Source organism: Vipera ursinii (genome assembly GCF_947247035.1).
Source record: "Vipera ursinii genome assembly, chromosome: 2".
Taxonomy (NCBI): domain Eukaryota; kingdom Metazoa; phylum Chordata; class Lepidosauria; order Squamata; family Viperidae; genus Vipera; species Vipera ursinii.
The window spans coordinates 180318451-180340834 of NC_139513.1; the positions used below are offsets into that span (position 1 = coordinate 180318451).

General features: G+C 43.3%; 1 protein-coding gene across 4 annotated transcripts in view; it reads left to right on the top strand.

Annotated features, from left to right (window-relative positions):
* The window catches only part of SLC44A2 (solute carrier family 44 member 2 (CTL2 blood group)), a 173419-nt gene that overhangs the window by 57746 nt on the left and 93289 nt on the right, over nt 1–22384 (top strand). For all 4 annotated transcript variants that reach the window (XR_014491644.1, XR_014491645.1, XM_083355835.1 and 1 more), the window contains 4 exons: nt 1220–1304; nt 19029–19157; nt 19279–19339; nt 21193–21322. Coding sequence is in view for 2 of the 4 variants with exons in the window: in XM_083355835.1 (XP_083211961.1) it covers nt 1220–1304; nt 19029–19157; nt 19279–19339; nt 21193–21322 (405 nt within the window). In the remaining 2 variants the exon portion in view is untranslated. The remainder of the gene's footprint in view (nt 1–1219; nt 1305–19028; nt 19158–19278; nt 19340–21192; nt 21323–22384) is intronic.

The window sequence follows — 22384 nt, forward strand, 5'->3', positions numbered from 1 at the left end:
CCAAGCTGTCCTAGACTGGCAAGTCCTTCACACAGCCAAAGACACCCTATGCTTCCTAGACTTTGCTAACTTCTACAGAAAATTTATACCAGTCTTTGCTCATAAAACCAAGCCACTGACCCAACTGTCTAAGAAAGGAGATAAATTTGCACCTTGTTTTCTGTTCTCCCTCTACTATAACTCACCTTGCTACTGAAAGAGATGGTAGAGATCAATGAAGAGACTGCAGCAGGAAAAATAATACTTCCCCCTTGCAGCTTAAATTTCATAAAATAGTTGGGTTTTGGGCTTTGCTCTTTTTGTGGGATAATTGCATTAGAATAGAATAGAACAGAACAGAACAGAACAGAACAGAGCTGGAATGGAACATGGAGGTCTAGTCCAAACCCCTGCTCAAGCAGGAGAACCTATACCATTTCAGACAAGTGGCTGTCTAGTCTCTTCTTAAAAATCTCCAGTGATGGAGCATCCATGATTTCTGAAGGCAAGCTGTTCCATTGGTTAATTGTCCTCACTGTTAGGAAGTTTCTCCTTAATTACAGGTGGTTTCTCTCTTTGATTAGTTTCTAATAATTGTTTCTTGTCCTGCCTTCTGGTGCGTAGAGAATAATTTGACCCCTTGTTCTTTGTGGCAGCCCCTCAAATACTGGAACACCGCTATCATGTCACCCCTGTTTCTTCTTTTATTTAGACTAGCCAAACCCAAGTCCTGCAGCCGTTCTTCATATGTTTTAGTCTCCAGGCCTTTGATCAATCTTAGTTACTCTTCTCTGAATTTTTTCCAAAGTCTCAACATCTTTTTGTAGTATGGTGACCAAAATTGTTTGCATTAAGCCTCTACATCAAAGTTCATACAGAATCGTATGAAGATAGGTCTGCGCCTCTCATTTTGAAGATATACTTCATTTATAGCTTGCTTTTTCATTCATGCAAGCAGACAAGGAGGTTTATGAGAAGAACATAAACAACAACATTGGTAATAATCATACAATTAAAATAAATACATTATCATTCAAATCCATTAGCAGGATTAGCCCTGGTAAAAGCAAGGAAAATGCCAACTTGATTGTAATTCATTTAGAAGTGATATCCAGCCTTTCCCAAAAGATTAGAAGAGATACCTTCCATATTTTTTGAAGCTTTGTGTATCATATGGCATCACCTATTGATAGGAACAAATAGAAGAATAGTCTTTTGTAATATTTTGTTCTGTTTCCAGGCAGAAGCCTTACTTGTTCTACTTCAACATCATGAAATGTGCTAGCCCTTTCGTGTTGCTGGAATTTCAGTGTCCTACTACACAGGTGAGGTTTTCTCTGGATTTCATCCTTAAAGTTTTCTCCAGGAATATCAAACTAGAAGAGTGTTGTGCCCCTTTGTTTGGACTGGAATCATGAACAAACAAATACATAGAATTCGATATTGCTCTTTGATTTTTGGAATATGTCTTGGAGGTGTCGCATCAATCTTGCCTGGGCTGAGAAGCTAAGCTGAATTAGGCCTGATTAATACTTAGATGGAAGATCACCAGAGAACATCAGAGTTGTAGGCTATTCTGGTGTGAGGAAACATAGTAGTTGCAATATCCTCCAGGCTGTAAGAATAACTGGTGGTTATTGGTGAGAAAAGCGTGTTTGGCTTTTGCTTCAAGTAGTTTCATAAAAATCCAGAAATTGGGATTTGCTGTCACAGAGCTTCTTCACCAATAGCTTATCAGGGTTTCAGTTTATTAAAATTTTGTTTGTTGTTTTGTTAGATTTCCTCCAAAAACAAAAATATTATTTCCCTCAATTGTACTCCATAGCAACAACTGACGGAGTCAGATCAATTATCAAGGTAATGATCAGACAAATGTGGCTTGAGCCCATTCCAAGAAACAGACTTAAGAAAAAGCCTCAGGCAGGCCTCTCCCTAATTCACACAGAAATAAAGTGAAGAAGGAGGAAAGCATATTCAGACTACAGTATTTTTAAATCTACATGGCATCTGTTTCTTAATTTGATCTACCTTATAAGGCTGACAGACAGACTGGTTCAAATCCATGCCATAAACTTTCATTGATGAGTGTATACTTGAATTTTGCAATCTTAGTCAAATATTTTAATCTATATACCACACATCAAAGCAGGATACTTTTGCATGTATTTGAAGAAGTAACGTTATTTTGATTTTTTTGCAGTTGAATTTTGGTCAGTAAATCTTTACTATTAAATTCCAAAATTAGTTAGACTGGACTGGATATTCGAGACTAAACTCTACATGAAAAACTTATTTATAGCAAGTATTTCTAAGTATATAAAGTAATAAATTTACAATTAGAATTTTCTCTTGCTCCACCTTCTTTACTAGCTCTCTGTATGGTAAATTAAATTCCAGGTAGCTGGCATGAAGAAAAAGCTAAGACCTTGACATCAGGATTTCAGTGGAGATTTTCAGTCATCCAGGTCATGGTTGTCCCAAAGGTGCTTTTTTAGGAGACAATTGGACTTTCTTATCCAAGAAGCCTCTTCAGCTCTAAATAGATGCTATGGAATGGAAGGATTTATATTCCTTGCAGACAGCTGGTCATTTGCATTCTTTTAGAGAGTTGTTGAGGCCATTTGACATGATAGCAGTGTTCCAATATCTCAGAGGTTGCCACAAAGAAGAGTCAAACTATTCTCCAAAGCGCCTGAAGGCAGGACAAGAAGAAAATGGATGGAAACTAATCAAAGAGAGAAGCAACCTAGAACTAAGGAGAAATTTCCTGACTGTTAGAACAATTAATGAGTGGAACAACCTGCCTCCAGAAGTTGTGAATGCTCCAACACTGGAAGTTTTTAAGAAGAGACTGAACAACCATTTGTCTGAAATGGTATAGGATTTCCTGCCTGAGCAAGGGGTTGGACTAGAAGACCTCCAAGGTCCCTTCCAACTCTACTACTACTACTACTACTACTTCTATTAAGATGATGATTATCTGTGTCTTAAAGGTCACCTGAGTAGTGCAAATGTGTGTGGAGCCTTCTTGGCTGCAGGATATTTTCTGCCCTTTACTGTTGAAGACAGGTGTAGGCTGTTGGGGATGAGTCTGTGCTATCTGCATCTTGGATGAGAAAGCTCCACACACATGGCCTCAACAACTCTCTAGAACAATGCAAATGACCAGTTGTCTGCAAGGAATATAAATCCTTCCATTTCCCAACATCCAATCAGAGCTGAATAAGCTTTTTGGATGAGAAGCGCAATGTCTTCAAAGAAAAAAAAAGTCCAATTGCCTCCTGAAAAAGCACCTTTGGGATTGACATCAGGATAATATATTGAAGCTTGTGTTCTACACAGGTAGTCTTTGACTTATCAACAGTTCATTTAGTGACCGTTCAAAGTTACAGTGGCACTGAAAAAGTGACTTATGGTTATTTTTCACACTTATGACTGTTGCAGCCTCCCCATGATCAAAATTCAGATGCTTGACAACTGACTCATATTTATGATGGTTGCAGTGTCCTGGAGTCATATGATTACTTTTTAAGACCTTCTGACAAGCAAAGGCAATGGGGAAGACAGATTCACTTAACTGTGTTACTAATTTAACAATTGCAGTGATTGAACAACTGTGGCAAGAAAGGTCATAAAATAGGGGCAAAATTCATTTAACAACTGTCTCAGCAACAGAAATTTTGGGGTTGATTATGGTTGTCAGTTAAGGATGTAAATTTTTTAGATGTCGAAGATACTAAGAAGTACCTGCTAGAACTACAATTGCATTTCATTTTCTCTCTCTTCTCTTTCCCCCTTTTTGCTTTTTGCTTAAATACATGAGGAAAAATTAATAAACAAAACAAGAAAAAGATATTGAATTTAAGAATTTTTAAAATATCAAATCATATAGTTCAGGAAAATGGTAACTACAATTGTATATAAATTGAAATTTTTCAAAAAGAGCAAAAATATTTGAACATCACAAATGAAGGCAAATTTGATCAATCTCACATATTTGAACATGTCTATCATAAAAGTGAACTATGATTTGAATGCTTGGAAGTCCCCTTCCTGTTCTTCCATTCAGTAATAATTCTAGGTATCTAAAATTCACAAGCCAGTGATCCATTGCAGCTGAACCCTTCTTTTCTTTTCATCATATATTGTGCATGAATACCTGCAAATTTCCAATAATAGCCAAGGAAAGCATTTTTTTATTGAACAGTCATATTGACAATTCCCTGAATATTACCGTATATACTTGAGTATAAGCCGACTCGAGTATAAGCCGAGACCCCCAATTTCACCCCCAAAAACTGGAAAAAGTTATTGACTCGAGTATAAGCCGATCCGCCGTTCTGCAAGCCTCTGCCGCCAGCAGAGGCTCGATCCGCCATTTTGCAAGCCTGAATACACAGGAATACCCTGTGTGGCCGCGGCTCGTCGGCAGGTCTCCGTTCCTCCTGCCGACCTTTGGGGAGGTTTGGGCGCCTCCCCAAACCTCCCCAAACCTCGGCAGGTCTCCGTTCCTCCTGCCGACCTTTGGGGAGGTTTGGGCGCCTCCCCAAACCTCGGCAGGTCTCCGTTCCTCCTGCCGACCTTTGGGGAGGTTTGGGCGCCTCCCCAAACCTCCCCAAACCTCGGCAGGTCTCCGTTCCTCCTGCCGACCTTTGGGGAGGTTTGGGCGCCTCCCCAAACCTCGGCAGGTCTCCGTTCCTCCGCGCAGACCTGCCGACCTTTGGGGAGGTTTGGGCGCCTCCCCAAACCTCCCCAAACCTCGGCAGGTCTCCGTTCCTGTTTGGGGAGGTTTGGGCGCCTCCCCAAACCTCCCCAAACCTCGGCAGGTCTCCGTTCCTCCGCGCAGACCTGCCGAGGTTTGGGGAGGTTTGGGGAGGCGCCCAAACCTCCCCAAAGGTCGGCAGGAAGAACGGAGACCTGCCGAGGTTTGGGGAGGTTTGGGGAGGCGCCCAAACCTCCCCAAAGGTCGGCAGGTCTGCGCGGAGGAACGGAGACCTGCCGAGGTTTGGGGAGGTTTGGGGAGGCGCCCAAACCTCCCCAAACAGGAACGGAGACCTGCCGAGGTTTGGGGAGGTTTGGGGAGGCGCCCAAACCTCCCCAAACGTCGGCAGGTCTGCGCGGAGGAACGGAGACCTGCCGAGGTTTGGGGAGGTTTGGGGAGGCGCCCAAAGCTCCCCAAACAGGAACGGAGACCTGCCGAGGTTTGGGGACGTTTGGGGAGGCGCCCAAACCTCCCCAAAGGTCGGCAGGTCTGCGCGGAGGAACGGAGACCTGCCGAGGTTTGGGGACGTTTGGGGAGGCGCCCAAACCTCCCCAAACGTCGGCAGGTCTGCGCGGAGGAACGGAGACCTGCCGAGGTTTGGGGACGTTTGGGGAGGCGCCCAAACCTCCCCAAACAGGAACGGAGACCTGCCGAGGTTTGGGGACGTTTGGGGAGGCGCCCAAACCTCCCCAAAGGTCGGCAGGTCTGCGCGGAGGAACGGAGACCTGCCGAGGTTTGGGGAGGTTTGGGGAGGCGCCCAAACCTCCCCAAACAGGAACGGAGACCTGCCGAGGTTTGGGGAGGTTTGGGGAGGCGCCCAAACCTCCCCAAACAGGAACGGAGACCTGGGGAGGTTTGGGGAGGCGCCCAAACCTTCCCAAACGTCGGCAGGTCTGCGCGGAGGAACGGAGACCTGCCGAGGTTTGGGGAGGCGCCCAAACCTCCCCAAAGGTCGGCAGGAGGAACGGAGACCTGCCGAGGTTTGGGGAGGTTTGGGGAGGCGCCCAAACCTCCCCAAAGGTCGGCAGGAGGAACGGAGACCTGCCGAGGTTTGGGGAGGTTTGGGGAGGCGCCCAAACCTCCCCAAACGTCGGCAGGTCTGCGCGGAGGAACGGAGACCTGCCGAGGTTTGGGGAGGCGCCCAAACCTCCCCAAACGTCGGCAAGTCTCCGTTCCTCCGCGCCCTGCCTGCCTGCTTCTTTCCGCTGCGGAAAGAAGCAGGCAGGCAAGGCGCGGAGTTTGGGGAGGTGCGCGCGCACCTCCCCAAACCTCCCCAAACTTCGGCAGGTCTCGGACGGCGGTGGCTTGGGAGAGGTGCGGGCGATCCCGGAAGCACCAAAGCCTCGGCCGCGCACAAGTCCTCGGTAAGTTTTTTTTGTTGACTGGAGTATAAGCCGAAGTGGAATTTTTCAGCCCAAAAAGTGGGCTGAAAAATTCGGCTTATACTCAAGTATATACGGTACATTAAAATATGATTATGATAGAAAAACTTCCAGTATGTTAATGTCACTGTTCCTGCTAACAGAGACCTGTAATCTTTCTTAAGCATTTCCTGGTGTTCAATAAATGCCATTTTATTATTAATCATATTTCAGACTCAAAATATATAGTGGTACCTCAGTTCTCATTCTTAGTTGGCTCCAGAAGGCGTGATGAGTACTAAAAAAGATGAGTACAAAACAAACCTTGTGACTAGGAAAGACTTTATAACTGTCCCTTTAACTATGTCAGCAACCTTCCTAGCATGGTCGACTTCCTGTCCACTCTCTATAACACTCCCCCATTTCCTTTTATAGTGTGTCAAGTACAAAACAAATGATGAGTACCTGGGCAACATTTTTGCATCAAAATGTGTTGAGTACCATTTTCGACAAATTTTGAAGTACTGAGGTACTACTGTATTTCATAGCAAAAATATTGTGTGTGGGTGCATATGACCATAATTGGGTGTCAGCTCTACAACGAACCTGACTGCAGCCATTTTGCTCATTCTAGGTTGCCACAAGAATGGGAGGGGATGCAGAGGATTTCTACTAGTCTAATGATTTTACTGTCCTATGGGAACCAAGGCCATTTATTTCTGTTAGATGGGGGCATGAGCATTTGGTTAGAAAGCCCACCAAACTCTTCTATTAGGGACCCTAGCTGATTGCATAGTTTGGGGGTAGGATGTTCAACTTTGTATTATTGTCTTTCTTTGAAGGGAATTTTAGACTTGGTTTCACTTTTGACCATGTTCTTTGAGGAAATTTCAAGCCTCAGAGTTCTGATTTGTTTGGTCTTATGTCAATGCTGCAAACATTGACATGTTTTTGCACTGACAATATAAGAGACAGCCTGCTAGTTTAATTGCTTCATGGGGGGGGGGGGAGGACATCTACCCGGATGTTGTGAAAAGATTGGAAAAGCCTGTGTACAGAATGGGAGGTGAAACCTCATAGGTAAAACTAATTGGATAATGTGATTTATGACATGTAGATAAGGGCAGGGTTTTTTTACTAAGACTTTTTATATAAATAATATGCCTGCAATTTGTTTGAATTGTCTCATTTATCGGAACCATGACATCATGCCAGAATCTCCTTTCTTTCAAAGGGGGGTCCTGAACCATCACCACACACACACACACACACACACACTGTCTCTGGTAAGAGAGAAAAGCTGGCAAAGATTCAGGGAAGAATCCTCAGGATGAAAAGGGAAAGCCTGGTTGCTGGTGAAACTTCTGAAGAGGAAATCAATAGTTTTCTGTGGGAAGATGAATTTGGGCTGATCTTCAAACCTCAGCAGATAATTGAGCTTATCTCGTCATCAAGCTGGAACCAGACTGTGCTGCAAGAGGCCCCAGAAGCAGAATGGGGGAGAGATGCCAGATCATCAGCCACTGAGAATCTGAGTGAGTGGAAAATCCTGTCTGCAGATCAGACTGCCTGCCAGACCTAGAGGTCCCCTGCCAAGCTCTCCAGACCCATAGAGACAGAGGACCCCAGCCCGGGGCCTCTGCAGTAATGGGAGGTTGGGAAACCCCCACAAGTGAAAGGCCAACAACCTGTGAGCTTGCCCCAGCTAATAGAAGCCTTGCAACAACTGGGGGTGGTGCAGAAGCCTGGAGACTAGGAGCTGGTGGGAGGACAACAGCAAGGGTGACAGCAGCAGGACCCAAATGTGCAACCCTTGAACGTACAGCAGGACCAGTGGGGCCAGCAGCAGTGGGGGCCCTGGAAGCCATTAAATCAGCTACCAGAGTGGGGCCAGCAGCAACTGGAGACACAACAACAGCAGTGGGGGCCCCAGGAACCATTTAACCAACAACCAGGGTGGGGCCAGCAGCAATGGGGGCCCCAGCAATCAGTGATGAGCCCACCCTTCAGAGCAACCTTCGATGGAGACCCAGAGAAACTGATTTTTTTTCCTCAACCAAGTTTGCTCTCACTTGAATCGCTGGGGTCCCCTTTACCCAGACCAAGGTGCGATGGTCGATGTGATTGCGTACAACCTAGAGGGAGAAGCATCTGAATGGTTGAACAATTTATATAATGAGCAGGCCCCTGAATTGGAAGACCCCCACCTTTTCCTCCTGGGGCTGAGGGAAAGATTTGAGGACCCATCAATTGCCCTCAAAGCAGAAGAGCAAATTCATAAGCTGGCCGGGTTGACCTAGAGTACATGCAGGAGTTTTGAAAAATGGCAGGTCAGATAGAGAGATGGCCTGAGCAATCCATAATACATCTTTTCAGAGAAAGGTTAGACCACCTTCCTCTGGCATGTATCTACCGAGCTGTACCTGACCAACTGCATGAATGGTACCAGGCAGCGATGAAATTGGATGTTCAGCTTGCCTGCTATAAGAAGCCTCTCCTACCTAAACCCGAGCCAAGGTCAGAACAACCTGAATGGCAATCACCCCCACGAAGATCTCTTTCTACTGTGATGGCTGAAAGACTCAAGCCACACGTAGACCCGGCAATTAAGTGTTTACGATGTGGACAGCAGGGACATCAAGCAGTGAAATGCCCCATCCCCTTCCCCCAATGGCGGAACAGACCAGGACCAGCAGTGAGAAAGAGACTTGCACAGCGGCTAAAGGGAGAGAAATCCAACTGGATGACACAGGAACCTGTTGTCCAGGTCACGTCCCCCACATGGGAGGACGCCGGAACTCAGAATGGATCCACCCCGTTCTACCCTCTTTCAACAGCGACAACGAAGGGGAGAATGGCCTGATGGTGAGTCGATGCATCCTACCCTTTTTATTGCCTGCTAAACTCATAATCCCTAAGTCAGGGGCACAAGTATACCTGAAAGAACTACTCGATACTGGCTGCATCTTTAGCCTGTCATATACCTTGAGACTGGGCATATGGGCTAAGCCACTCTCCAAACTTGTGAGGTTCGAGCAAGCCGATGGCACCCTAATGGGAGGGACTTCAGTCACGCAATTAACGGAGCCCTTATGCCTGGAAATAGGCAAGCACTGGGAGTTTATTCGCTTCCTGGTAGCTCCAAAGATGTCTGAGACTGTGATCCTAGGACTAGCCTGGCTAGACAAATGGAAGCCATTTATCTGGTGGTAAAAAGGAATGAGAACTGTGACATTACCCATAGGGCCCAATAATCCCATTGATTCAACAGATGTTACAGAGGATTTTAGCCCACCCAATGAGCAAGCGCACATGGCTGCCTTATGGCCACCTGGAAAGCCGCTCATCCCCAGTGAGTACCAGGACCTAGCGGAGGCGTTTAGTGAGAAAGAATGTGATATCTTGCTTCCTCACTGCCACAATGATTGTTCCATTGAACTGTTACCAGGGGCCAAAGTCCCCCAACCAAGAATGTACGCTATGACCCCCCTTGAAATAGAGGAGATGCAGTGGTATGTGGATACAAACCTAACAAGGGGATTCATCAAACTGTCCAAGTCTACAGTGGGAGCCCCTGTGTTGTTCAAAGAGAAAAAAGATGGGTCTCTACATGTCTGCGTGGACTATAAAGAATAAAGGAGGGGGATGAGTTGAAAATGGCCTTCAACTGCCTCTTGGGAAGCTACCAATTCAAAGTCATGCCATTTGGACTGCAGGGCCCCCCAGCCGTATATGCAATTGATTAATGAGGTCCTACATGAACATTTATACAAAGGGGTTCTGGTGTATCTTGAGGACATTCTGATATTTCATTTATTTCATTTCATTTATTATATTTGTATACTGCCCTTCTCCCGAAGGACTCAGATATACAGTACGAATATGACTGATCACGTAAGACTGGTCAGAGAAGTGTTAAAGAAACTATTGAATGCCAACTTTATGTCTAATTGTCGAAATGTGAATTTCACCAAACCTGATTAGATTATCTCAGCTATAGAATTTCCGAAGAGGGCATCGAAATGGACCCAGCCAAAGTAAAAAGTATAATTGAATGGCAGCCCCCAAAGACTCGCAAACACCTCCAAGACGTCCTAGGATTTGCCAATTTCTACCATCAATTCATTCCCTCTTTTGCCGAGATTACTCTACCCCTTGCCCCTACTCAAAACGGGTAAGGGAGGGGGAAAACCGTGAACTGGCCAACCACTAGCATGTACTATGTGTTGTCAGAAAGCTTTTAAGAATTTAAAAAGACTATTTGCGGCTGAACTGGTTGTAAAGCACCCCTGTCCAGGGGAGCCCTTTGTAATTCAAGCAGATGCCAGCGATGTGGCAGTTGGAGCTGTGTTACCAGAAAAGAATAAAAGTGGAGTCCTACACCTCTAAGAAATTCATGGAAGGCGAAATGAGATGGACAGTCTGGGAGAACGAGGCCTTCACAATTGGGTGGAGGCTATTAAATTTGTAAGGGACACGGTGGCTCAGTGGGTTTGGATGCTGAACCTCTTGATCAGAAGGTCGGCAGTTTGGCGGGTCGAATCCCGAGTGCCGCGTAACAGAGTGAGAGCCTGTTACTGGTCCCAGCTTATGCCAACCTAGCAGTTCGAAAGCACTTAAAAATGCAAGTAGAAAAATAGGGACCACTACGGATGTGGAGGTAGCAGCGTTCCGTGCGCCTTTGGCGTCTAGTCATGCCGGCCACATGACCATGGAGACGTCCTTGGACAAGCGCTGGCTCTTCGGCTTTGAAACGTAGATGAGCACCAGCCCCTAGAGTTGGAAACGACTAGCACGCATGTGCGGGGGAACCTTTATCTTTACCTTTACCTATTAAACTTGTGACACTATTTAGAAGGGAGCAAGGTGCCTTTTGGAGTATGGACAGATCACAAAAATTTAGAGGCACTAAAAACTCCCTCCAAATTATCCCCAAAGCAAGTGCAATGGGCACAGTACTTTAACTGTTTTAACTTTATTTTAAAGTACATACCGGAAAGAAAAAACTTCCTACCTGATGTGCTATCCCGACTGCCACAGTACAAAAGTGAACATGAAGAGGTCTACAAGGCAATTATCTCAAGTTCACAACCTGCTGCACCTAAATGGCATGGGTCCGGGTTATTTACGGGAGTACCTTTTGCCGGCGTTAACTTCCCATCATCCTGTGCGCTCCCACAGAGAGGGCCTCCTCAGGGTGCCATCGATCAGGGCGCGCCTGCCCTCTGGAATCAGCTCCCTGTTGAGCTCCGGATGGCTCCTGACCTTCGCTCTTTCCGCCGCGACCTGAAGACTTGGCTATTCGAACTTGCCGGCCTGGACTGAGGGAGTGGGATTTTAGATTTAAAATTTTTAATTTAAATTTTAGAATCCGTTTTATTGTTCAGGGCTACTTGTTTAATTTGTTTTAATTTTTACATATTATGTGTTGTATATAGTGTTTTAATTGCCCTGTACACCGCCCCGAGTCCTTCGGGAGAGGAGCGGTATACAAATCCAAAAAATAAATTAAATAATAAACTCATGCCTCGCAGAACCCCTAATCCTGATGACTCAGGAGTGAAGAAGCTAAAACGAGAGCTCCTTATTGGTCAAAGATAATCAAACCTCCCTAACATGCAGATATGGTTTGGCATACATGGGGGAAAAATTGTATCTACCTGAAACCCTCCCATCTCAATGCTCTCAGACACAGCCATGATGTCAAACAGGCTGGACACTTCGGATATTTAAAAACTCTACACCTCATTCGCCGGCAATTTTGGTGGCCGGGGCTAAAACGAGATGTGGAAAACTATGTCAAGAGTTGTACCGTATGTGTCACCATGAAAAGAATTCCAGGGAAAACCCCTGGGCTACTGCAGTCGGTAGCAGACCCTTCCCAACCATGGGAAGAAATAGCTATGGACTTTATTGTAGACCTACCCAACAGTAGAGGAAATACTGTCATCTGGACTATGATAGATCTGTTTTTGAAGCAGGCTCACTTTATCACCTGTAAAGGTCTCCCATCTGCACAACGACTGAGTAAATTGTTCCTGAAACATATCTGTTGACTACATGGCGCCCCTAAGCGAATAATTTCAGATAGAGGAGTACAGTTCACAGCGAAATTTTGGAGGAATTTCCTTAAATTAATTGGATCATCTCAAGGCTTATCATCTGCTTTTCATCCAGCTACCAATGGTTCTGCAGAATTCGCTAACAAAATGGTGGAGCAATACCTCAGATGCTATATTTCCTACCAACAGACAAACCTCCTCCCCTTCACTGAGGTGACCTACAATAATTCTGTTCACAGCAGCACTGGCTACATGCCTTTCAGATTAGCCACAGGAAAAGACACTTGATCAGTAGGTGAGGGGTGGGAAGAGGTTTGGAGAAACACAAAAACGGCATTAAAAAGGCTTCTGAAACTTATAAAAAGAGGGTGATAAAAAGTGGCTTCCCCCAGAAAAATTCCAAGTGGGGGAAAAGGTTTATCTGTCAACTAAATATTTACGCCTCAAATTACCCAGTAAGAAATTGGGACCGAAATTCTTGGGGCCTTTCCCCATTGTGAAAATCATCAACCCAGTGACAGTAAAATTGAAACTCCCCAGACTTTTGGGGGAAATTCACCTGGTGTTCCATTGTAGCTTACTGAAACCTTTTTGAGCCTCCACTTTAAGACCTCCCCCTAAGAAAGCACCTGGACCCCTCATAGTAGTGGGTGAGACCCATTATGAAGTGAAACGTATTCTTGACTCTAGAATCTTTAAGGGAAAATTGCAGTACCTAGTACAATGGAAGGGATACCCATTGTCTGAAGCCATTTGGGTGAAATCTAGCGATGTGAAAGCTGACAGACTTATTAAAAGGTTTTATGAGAAACACCCCAACAAACCAAAAGCCAGCTCCTAACTTGTGTTTGTTGACATTACAGGATCTGTTCTTTTGTGAGGGGAGCCGGATGTCAATGCTGCAAACATTGACATGTTTTTCCACTGACAATATAAGAGAGAACCCGTTACTTTAATTGCTTCATTTGGGGGGGGCATCTACCCGGATGTTGTGAGAAGATTGGAAAAGCCCGTGTACAGAAAGGGAGGGTGAAACCTCATAGGTAAAACTAATTGGATAATGTGATTTATGACATGTAGATAAGGGTGGGATTGTGTGCGTGTTATGATGGGTTTTGAGGGAAGAGATTTCAGATTCTGGCATCCCTCCATGAGTGCCGATGTTTTGTTTCATTACTAAGACTTTTTATATAAATAATATGCCTGCAATTTGTTTCAATTGTCTCATTTATCGGAACCATGACCCTTGTCTATTGGAACCTTGGCATTAAAGCAAATCTCATTCAAAATGCTCTCTTTCTTGGTGTGCTGAGCTCTGGCTGCCTACCCATCACTTTGGGAGGACAGTGAAGACTCAGTGAAGATCTATGGAGGAGAAAGAGGAATACACTGCTGGTTGCCGTGGAGATTCAGTCATCAGAGAGCAAGCATCTGCCACTGAAGAAGGTCTGATGACGGAGGCCTGGCCAAAAAGCAAGATAATCCAGTCAGGGAAGTTGATGCCTCAAGAAGGAACCACCATCCTGGTGGACCTCTACCAGTCGGAACTGATTCCTCAGCATAGAAGTACCCTTAAGCCTGCTGAAGAGGAGCTGTTGTTCATGCCGCTCCAGGGACCATCTTCTGCAGCATCTACTGAGGGATTCTGAACCAGCTGTGAGAGTAGTATAATATGACAGTAACCTTGGACATCGAATTGGATCGTGTCAAGAGACCAACTGTCACTGAGCTGAAGCTGAGCTGAGGTCCAGAGAAGTGTCTGTTTGGACGGTGACCCCAAGCCACTTCAACTGCCGATGCTGCTCAAGTGGCCGCCGGGGCTTCCATCAAATGCTTCCAGTGTGGGCAATGGCCATCATGCTGCTGAATGCTTAGCCTCTTCCCTCCAAGCAAAAGCCGCACTACTAAGCCAAGAAAACCACTGCCATGAGAAGTCTAATTGGACCAAGTAGGAGCAAGCTGCCCAAATCTCCCCCCCCCCAGCCTGGGGAAAAGCAGGAGCCCCACCTGAACACCTGCCCCTACAGGCGCCTTACTGTAGGATGAGGATGGTGAAGACGACCTGATGGTAAGTCAACCCATCCCACCTTTCACTATTCCCACCAAGATTATAGTGCCAAAGATGGACCCAAAGCGATTTAGACGTTTTAGTAGACTTAGGCTGCACCAGATGCTTAATTAACTTTGCCGTTCTTAAATTGGGGATTTTCACCAAACTGTTGCCCCTAGCCATGAAGTTTGAACAGATAGATGGGTTGCTTATTGGAGGTTACCCAGCAACACACCTAACACACCATTGCATCTAGAATTGGGACAGCACTGGGAGATCATTCCCTTCATGCTGGTCGCTAAGATGAAAGAGACTGTGATTCTAGGCTTGGCTTGGCTTGAAAAGTGGTGCCCCAATATTTGGTGGGAGAATGGCATGCAAACTCTGAGGTTAGCCACAGGACCTCTCCCATCAACCGATCTCAGAAAGTTGGACTTAAGGGAAGCCTATTACCAAGCGTGAATTAGGGAGGGGGACGAATGGAAGACAGCTTTCAATTGCCCCTTAGGGAGTTTTTAATTCAGAGTGATGCCTTTCGGACTCTAAGAAGCTCGTACTGTATTTATGCAACTGATAAATCAAGTGCTGCATGATCACCTATACAAGTGGATTTTGATTTACCTCGATGATATCCTCATCTATACTGAAACCATGGAGGAGCACATCAAGTTAATTCAAGAGGTGCTTAAGAAACTGTTAAAAGCTAGCCTCTATGCTAAACTTTCTAAATGCGATTTTCATCAGACGCACCTTGACTACTTGGGCTACTCGATCTTTAGTGAGGGAGTGGAGATGGACCCTGCCAAAGGAAAAGCTGTACAGGAATGGCAGCCTGCATGGACCCACAAGCAACCAAAGCTTTTTGGGGGTTGCAAATTTTTATTGGCGATTCATCTACTCCTTTGCAAAAATCATCATGCCTATTACTGAACTATTAAAAACTGGAAAAGGGAGAGGGAAAGCCTCGACCTTGTCATCCTTTACAATGAATTATAGAATGGCAGGTGGCATTTGAGCAGTTAAAGAGACTATTTGCAGCAGAACCAGTTTTTAAACACCCTAACTTTTCAACATCCAAGCTGATGCTGTGGGTGCAGTCCTCCTAGAGAAAAACCTTAAGGAAGATCTGCAACCCTGTGCCTATACTTCGTGAAAACTTTCAGAAACAGAGAGACTATGGGCTGTTTGGAAGAAGGAGGCTTTTGTGGTCAGATGGGCTTTACTAACTAAGCATCATTTTTTGGAAGGTAGCAAAGTGCCTTTTGAGGTATGGACTGATCATAAAAATTTAGAGGCACTGAAAACCCCTCGAAAGTTATCTCCTAAGCAAGTTAGGTGGGCACAATACTTCAACCGTTTTAATTTCACTCTCAAATACCTTCCTGAGGTAAAGAACCTTCTGACAAATGCTCTGTCTAGAATGCCCAAATATAGGGGACTTCTGGTTTTGCACTGTAGCGCATGGCTGAGGGACTGCAAAGCTCCACACCCCACAGCTGGTTTCGCCCTGCCAGGGGACCCTAAATGGGCCTAAAGTCACCCCGGAGAGGTGATGAAGAAGGAGGGGCCCCTGTGGATCACGGAAAGATGGCGGTTGATCCATTTGATCCTGGGGAAGCTGTCCAACCCGACAGGAGAAAGGCTAGCTGCACACCAGTGAATAGCCCAAGCTACCAGCAGCCAAAGTCCAAAAGTACTAACTAGAACAACTATGAACAACATGCTTGGAACTGGGTGAGAATATTGATCTCTCTTCTATTTTGTAACTGATTTCCTGGAAAAGATCCTCAAGGGAAAAAATCCTCCAAAAGTGAGAAGGGAGGGGACCACTCCCCCACCCTTCCATAGATGGAAGTGGTGATTTAATTTTAATGGGGGACAGAAATATATTGAAATGAACAATGAACTTACAGTCTGGATAAATTTGAAAATTATGAAAACTGTTGAAGAGTTTACATCTGAAAGAGTATTGATGAAATTACAAGAAAATAACTCTTTGCTTTAAAAGTTGGAAAATGAATAGCTACTGACATCTAGTGAAGGATTAGAACATAGAACAACAGCTGCATCAACTCAGAAATTGGCAAGACATCCAGAAATAAAGAACAACTTGTTCCTTTGAACCACAGTGGCTTCTCACCAATAGAGAACAGCTGGGAACAGAGGAAAGAAAACACACTGGGCTACCTACTACAGAGTGAGAACTATATTTGTTTTAAAAACTGCTGACCTGGGATTATAAATACTTACTGAGCTTCTAAACTCAAGAATTGTTTGCAGAGAAAGAAAAACCTTGACATTTGGCTAATCTTCTAGGGGGGAGTTTGCTGAAAAGCTGGTGGTTAAACATTCTGGACTGTAAATTTGATTGGCTGATAATTGTAAGACCCTTTAATAGAAGAACTATTATAAACTATTGCTTTTAGTGGTGCTTTGAGAATTGGAAACACATTGGATTATAAAAACCATATATAAAGATAAGAACTATATATGATTGGGTTGTCTGGACTTTAAGATTGGCTGGTTTGACAAGGCTAATTACAGAGAGTATGGTACTGGTGAAAGACTATCTGGAGGAAATAAAATGGATGTTACATACCTATCTAAAAGTGTCAGGAAACCACACCTAATAATTCTGAAGGCCCTAGCCTGGAACATCAGAGATCTGCAGGAGCAATACTTCAAGACAAGGCAAATGGAGAAAATGTATGCAGTGCTGCGACAGATTCAAATGACAATGGTTTCAAATCATGATGAGATTAAAAACAACTTTGACAACATAAACGAGCACATATTTAACTTAAACCTACAATTAAAAAATTCTCAGAAAAAGATGGCAAAGAATGAATAAACAAACCAGATAACAGAATACAAACTAGAGGACAACAACCCAAAGAGGGAAGCTACAAATGAAGAGAACCACAGTCTAATACAAACAAAAGAAAACTTGCAAGATTTCGCCACAACAATGGAAATGGAAAAGATACCTTGTTTTTCAGGACTTCAAAATAAAATTTGAAGATAGGAAAGAAGATCTAACAAAATGGATTATAGAGCAGCCAGGAGAATTATTAGAGTTTGGGAGAAAAGAAACACACATCCTACCTAACTTGTCTTTTCTATTCTCAACAAGTTTCACAAAAATACAGGAAGAATCCCCTGGCAAGCTGAACACACTGATTTGGAAAGCTACTTCTCAAAAGAAGAAGGATAGAATTAGATTCAAGAGATTTGGTTTGACTTACATGATGGAGTACTATATGATTAACCACTTGTTTGAATATGGTTAAAGGGCTAGATAAATTATGTATAAAACGGGGTCTTACAATAAGAGGGATAAGATATATAAGTAGTATAGTATTCTTTATAATATATGAAATATAAAAATATTGGGATGGTGTATGTGAATGAAGAGTTTGGATATTTAGAGTAATTAACATTGGAAAAACTATGACTGATAAAAATAGTTTGAATTCAGAGGGGAAATTAAGCTTAAATGAGAACCTTGAAAACAGGATGTATAGTGACTTAATAAGATGGCTTTTATAAATACAATTGAAACATAAGCAGACCAGAAAAAGATATCATATGCTGTTGTTACTGTTATTTGTACAAACATAAGAAAAATGTTTATATCCAACTTTCTATGTATTGAAAGTATTAAGAACTATATTTGCTTAATGTTGATAAAAGGAGAATAGTACTGGAAGAAGAGAAGATCAATGAAATATATCATTAATTGATTGATTGATTAGTGTTTTTTAAAAAATTTACAAACCAGACAACATGCTGTTTACTAAGCACTAAAGATTGTTATTGTAAAAAATCAATAAAATATATTAAAAATAAAATAAAATACAGGATGTGTACAGTAACTCTAACCTGAATAAAATAAAATAAAATGCCCAAATATAAAAGCTGCCAAGATGAGATCATTAATTCCATCATTTCCCAGTTTATTTTGGGAGGTGGGGCATGGAAGAGGCTGGTTAACATAATTTCAGACAAAGGATGAGGTGCTAAGAATGTAGAATCCAAGAAAAGAATTTCATGGACATTTTTCAGGATACCATCTGTGAGACCCGTTCAAATGTATTTGCCTTCACACCCCTCATTTCTTCCTTTCTTGCTTTTCCTATGTATTTTTGGGGCTTGCCATACTGTTGGGGGCGGGTGCTTGCATGGGGTACATTATTTACTTTGCTCTGCTCTATACAAGGTGCCCTCCCTCTGGGCGAGAGGAATGCAACCTGAAAACATCTGCCTTATCACCTGACAGTGGAGCCTGGGACCGTTGGGAAATGAAACCGAGAGAGACCTTGAGAAGGGCGCTAAATCTCCAGGCTCTCATAACACTCTGGCACCTGTGGATTGGCTGGATTTCAACTGGACGGTTGGACATTGGGGGGAGGAGTTTTGAATTGTTTTTTGATGTACTCTTTCATGTGCGAAATCTTCAGACCTTGCTTTGCTCTCTTGCCATCACTAAGTCAATAAAAGTTCCTTTTGAAAAGATGCCGGTTTCAAAAGTTCTGCTTTCTTGGGAGATCTAGTTGAGGCAGGTCCTTATAGCACCTTATTTTAAGATGACATTCTTTAAATTTTACTTAGAATAATTTTAAAATGAATAATGATGGGATCTTGCAGGCACCAAGGATGGCATCCATAAGCAGATTGACACCCATGAATGCTTTTTTGGGGAAGATTCTTCACATAAGCCTTGGATTGCAAACCAGTGAAGTTGTATTATGTTACACTGCAGTTCTTAAATTCAATCAATAATCAAATTTAATAATTCTTTGGAATTTTTTCAGATCTGTGTGAGCAAGTGTCCAGATAGGTATCTCACTTTTCTAAAGGCCTCCAGTATCGATCACACAGCAACCCAGGAACTAAAATATTATCAACAGTTTTGTGTCCCAGAGTTTACGAATCTGAAGAAGGTAAGTGGGCTGGATTGTTGGATTGTTGCTCTGTTCTTTCTGAAAGTACAGGTAAAAAAATCTGCTTTTCTGGTCAGAAATTAATTTTGATGCACCCTGTCTCTCTCAATCTCTGTTCCAGAGTGCACCTGAAGTGTTGAAAGATGGTGAATGCCCAGCCATGCTTACACCAAGCAAGCCCTGTAAGTCCTTCTAGAAAAGAAGGCTAGTAGAAGAAACTCTGGGGATTTAATTCTAGTTTCAAGAACAGCTGAACCACTTTAGCACAAGCAAGCAAGGGCTGTGACTGCCAACTTCCATAGTCATTCCATATACAGTACATACTCTAGATTTGATGCTGATATTGCTTGTTACTCACAGGATAGTTTTCCCTATCTTTAAGATTTAAAAACATCCAAAGAATTAATTACCTAAACTCTGTAGCTGCTTGGATTTGGTGAGTAATTCTTATTCACTTAAACTTTATGACACTATTACTATGTAGCTTGCGTGATTCAAGGTGGGAGCAGAAAGTAAAACTTGTGATAGTTTCCAGATTCTTAAGATTTTTTTTTATTTCCCAAAATCGGCAACGTGGTTGGGTTGTGCACAGCAGAGCTTGGTCTCTGCTTATTGTTTTAAAGACCAATATATTAGTTCGAAAGCATGTAAAAATGCAAGTAGAAAAATAGGGACCACTACGGTGGGAAGGTAACAGCGTTCCGTGCGTTTTTGGCGTCTAGTCATGCCGGCCACATGACCACGGAGGTGTCCTCGGATAAATGCTGGCTCTTCAGCTTTGAAACGTAGATGAGCACCGGCCCCTAGAGTTGGAAACGACTAGCACGCATGTGCGGGGGAACCTTTACCTTACTATGTTAGGTAGAAAGATCAAGGATGTTGCTTTTAGCCATTCTCACAACTTATATTGAATAGATGACTATGATTCTTGTAACTTAAAATGAGTATTTTTGTGTGCCAAGGGATCCCTGTTTTTTAATTTTTTGTTTTGCTTTTGAGCCAAGTTGGTTTTGAACATTCAGTAGTGGATGAGCTTCTTTCAGCCAGATGTTTATAACGCATATAAATTTACCATTGAAGTTAGATTATGATTGAATACAGCCTGCACTGGTAGTCACAATTGGGAGTTGAATTTAGATTATGTTAAATAAATATTTAAGCTAATAGGAACCAAACCTTGCAATCATACAGTATGTATTAATAATTGTACTATAATAAACATTTGATTAACAATACAACTAACTGAAAATACATCTAAGTAAAACAGGAGCTAACATGGAAATGCCAATTTTAATGAGAGCAGGATGGGGCAAACCCTACCCTTAACTGCAAGTTAAATAAAAGTATTTTTAAATACCTCTTAAAACCTTCAGACTCTGAAGGGTAAAGAGGGAGCTAATTCTAGAGTTCTTGAAAGCTTAGAACCTGGAGATCACAATTCTGGATGGGGAACAGAAAGGAGACTCTTTCCAGAGAATATAAAATATGAATAAGATTGTCAGAGGAAAAACATATACTGGGGGAGGAGAGATGAGGTACTGGGAGGCTACTGGGAAGAACCAGTAGATCAGGGGTGTCAAACTCAATTTCATTGAGGGCCGCATCAGCATTGTGGTTGCCCTCAAGGGGCCGGGTGGGTATGGCCAGGGTGGGCGTGGCCTATTGGGTAGGCGTGGCTAGAGTGCATATGGCCTACTGGGTGGGCGTGACCAGCTCTACATCGTTCACATCAGGAGTGGGACAGATCTGAGGGTCTCTGGCAGAAGGAGGGTCTCTGGGCCAGGGCCAAGGCAGTGGGGGCTGTTCCCTCACTGTTTCCAGGATGGCTTCGTGGGCCACATGAAACCACTTCACGGGCTGGATCCGGCCCCCAGGCCTTGTGTTTGACATGTCTGCAGTAGATTAAAGTGTGTTGGTGCAAATGGGAAACTTGTGAAGGCCCTGCAGTGTTTGTGAAACATGAGAATATGTTGCTCTAATGAGGCAGAGGAAATCACTGTAGTTAAATATTTAAATCTCTCTGACGTTTAAACAGTGGCTCATAGATGTTTACCTGCAATCAGCAGCAAGAAAGGTGTTATCATGGTTGGAAATGCAACAACTTTTGATGATGGAAGTGGAAGTGGGAAGAAAAGGAATGTGACAGAACTTCTGGAAGGGGCCAAGTGAGTTTTATTTGCCTGTTACGGTAAATTTATTTATTTGGTTTACATGGACAACTAGCAAAAAATGACTCTGGGTAGGAACATAAAAACCAAGAATTAGAAACTCAATAATAATCTGGAATTGAAAAAAGAATAAAATAATAAAAAATAGCAAAACTAACCTAATTAAACCAAGGCCAAAGAACACTTATCATGTTTAAGATCTTTCATTCTGGCCTAATACTTGAGTTAAAAAATAAAACATCCAAACTTTGTGGGGAAAGTTATTTCACAGGGCAGGCACTGTTAACATCTATGTTACAGGCATCTAGAGCCCACTAGGTGATACTCTTTCACCAAAGATGAGTAGAGCTTCTCAGTCCAGGAACAGGCACAATTGTTGTTCAAGGTGGAGTTGTCCAAAGTATTGTCCTCCTTGACCACAGCTGCCATTTGTTCTTCCAGCAGAAACTGAGTCCAAGAAGAGACTCAAAGCTTATACTAGGTCTAACTAAATCCCATCACATTCCTCCTCCTCCCCCAGTATCATGTAATTCTAAGAATAAAGCAGAGGAAAGAAAAAGGCTGCATCTCCATATGTTGTCAAAGCAAGAACATCCGATGTTAGCAGTGTTGACATTAGATCTGTTTGGAAGAATGTATCCTCATTTAGGACCAAAACTAGGGAATCCTCAGAGTCATGGGACCCAAAATCCCAAAGATACTCAGTTTGCTCTGTTTAAACTGAATACTGTTTTTTTTTCTGTCCAAACTCCCACAACAAAATAGGACTTTGATAGCAACACATGGTCAGTCTTGGTGGAGAATGTATAACTGGGTATAGTTGACTTATTGAAGATACTTGTGTCAAAGAAATCTAATTCTGCTTCAGCCATTGTTATTTCTTAGCTTCCCAACAGATGCAGGGGGAACAGGGGATGAATGGAATGTGCATTTGCAGCTGTGAAATCTGAGAAGCAAGGTCATTCGAGATTGTTATTAAGAGACAAAGGATTTTTCTCATAACAATTATCTGATGCTTAATTGGGGAATGTGACTTGCACTATCGGGGTGAAGGAAGTT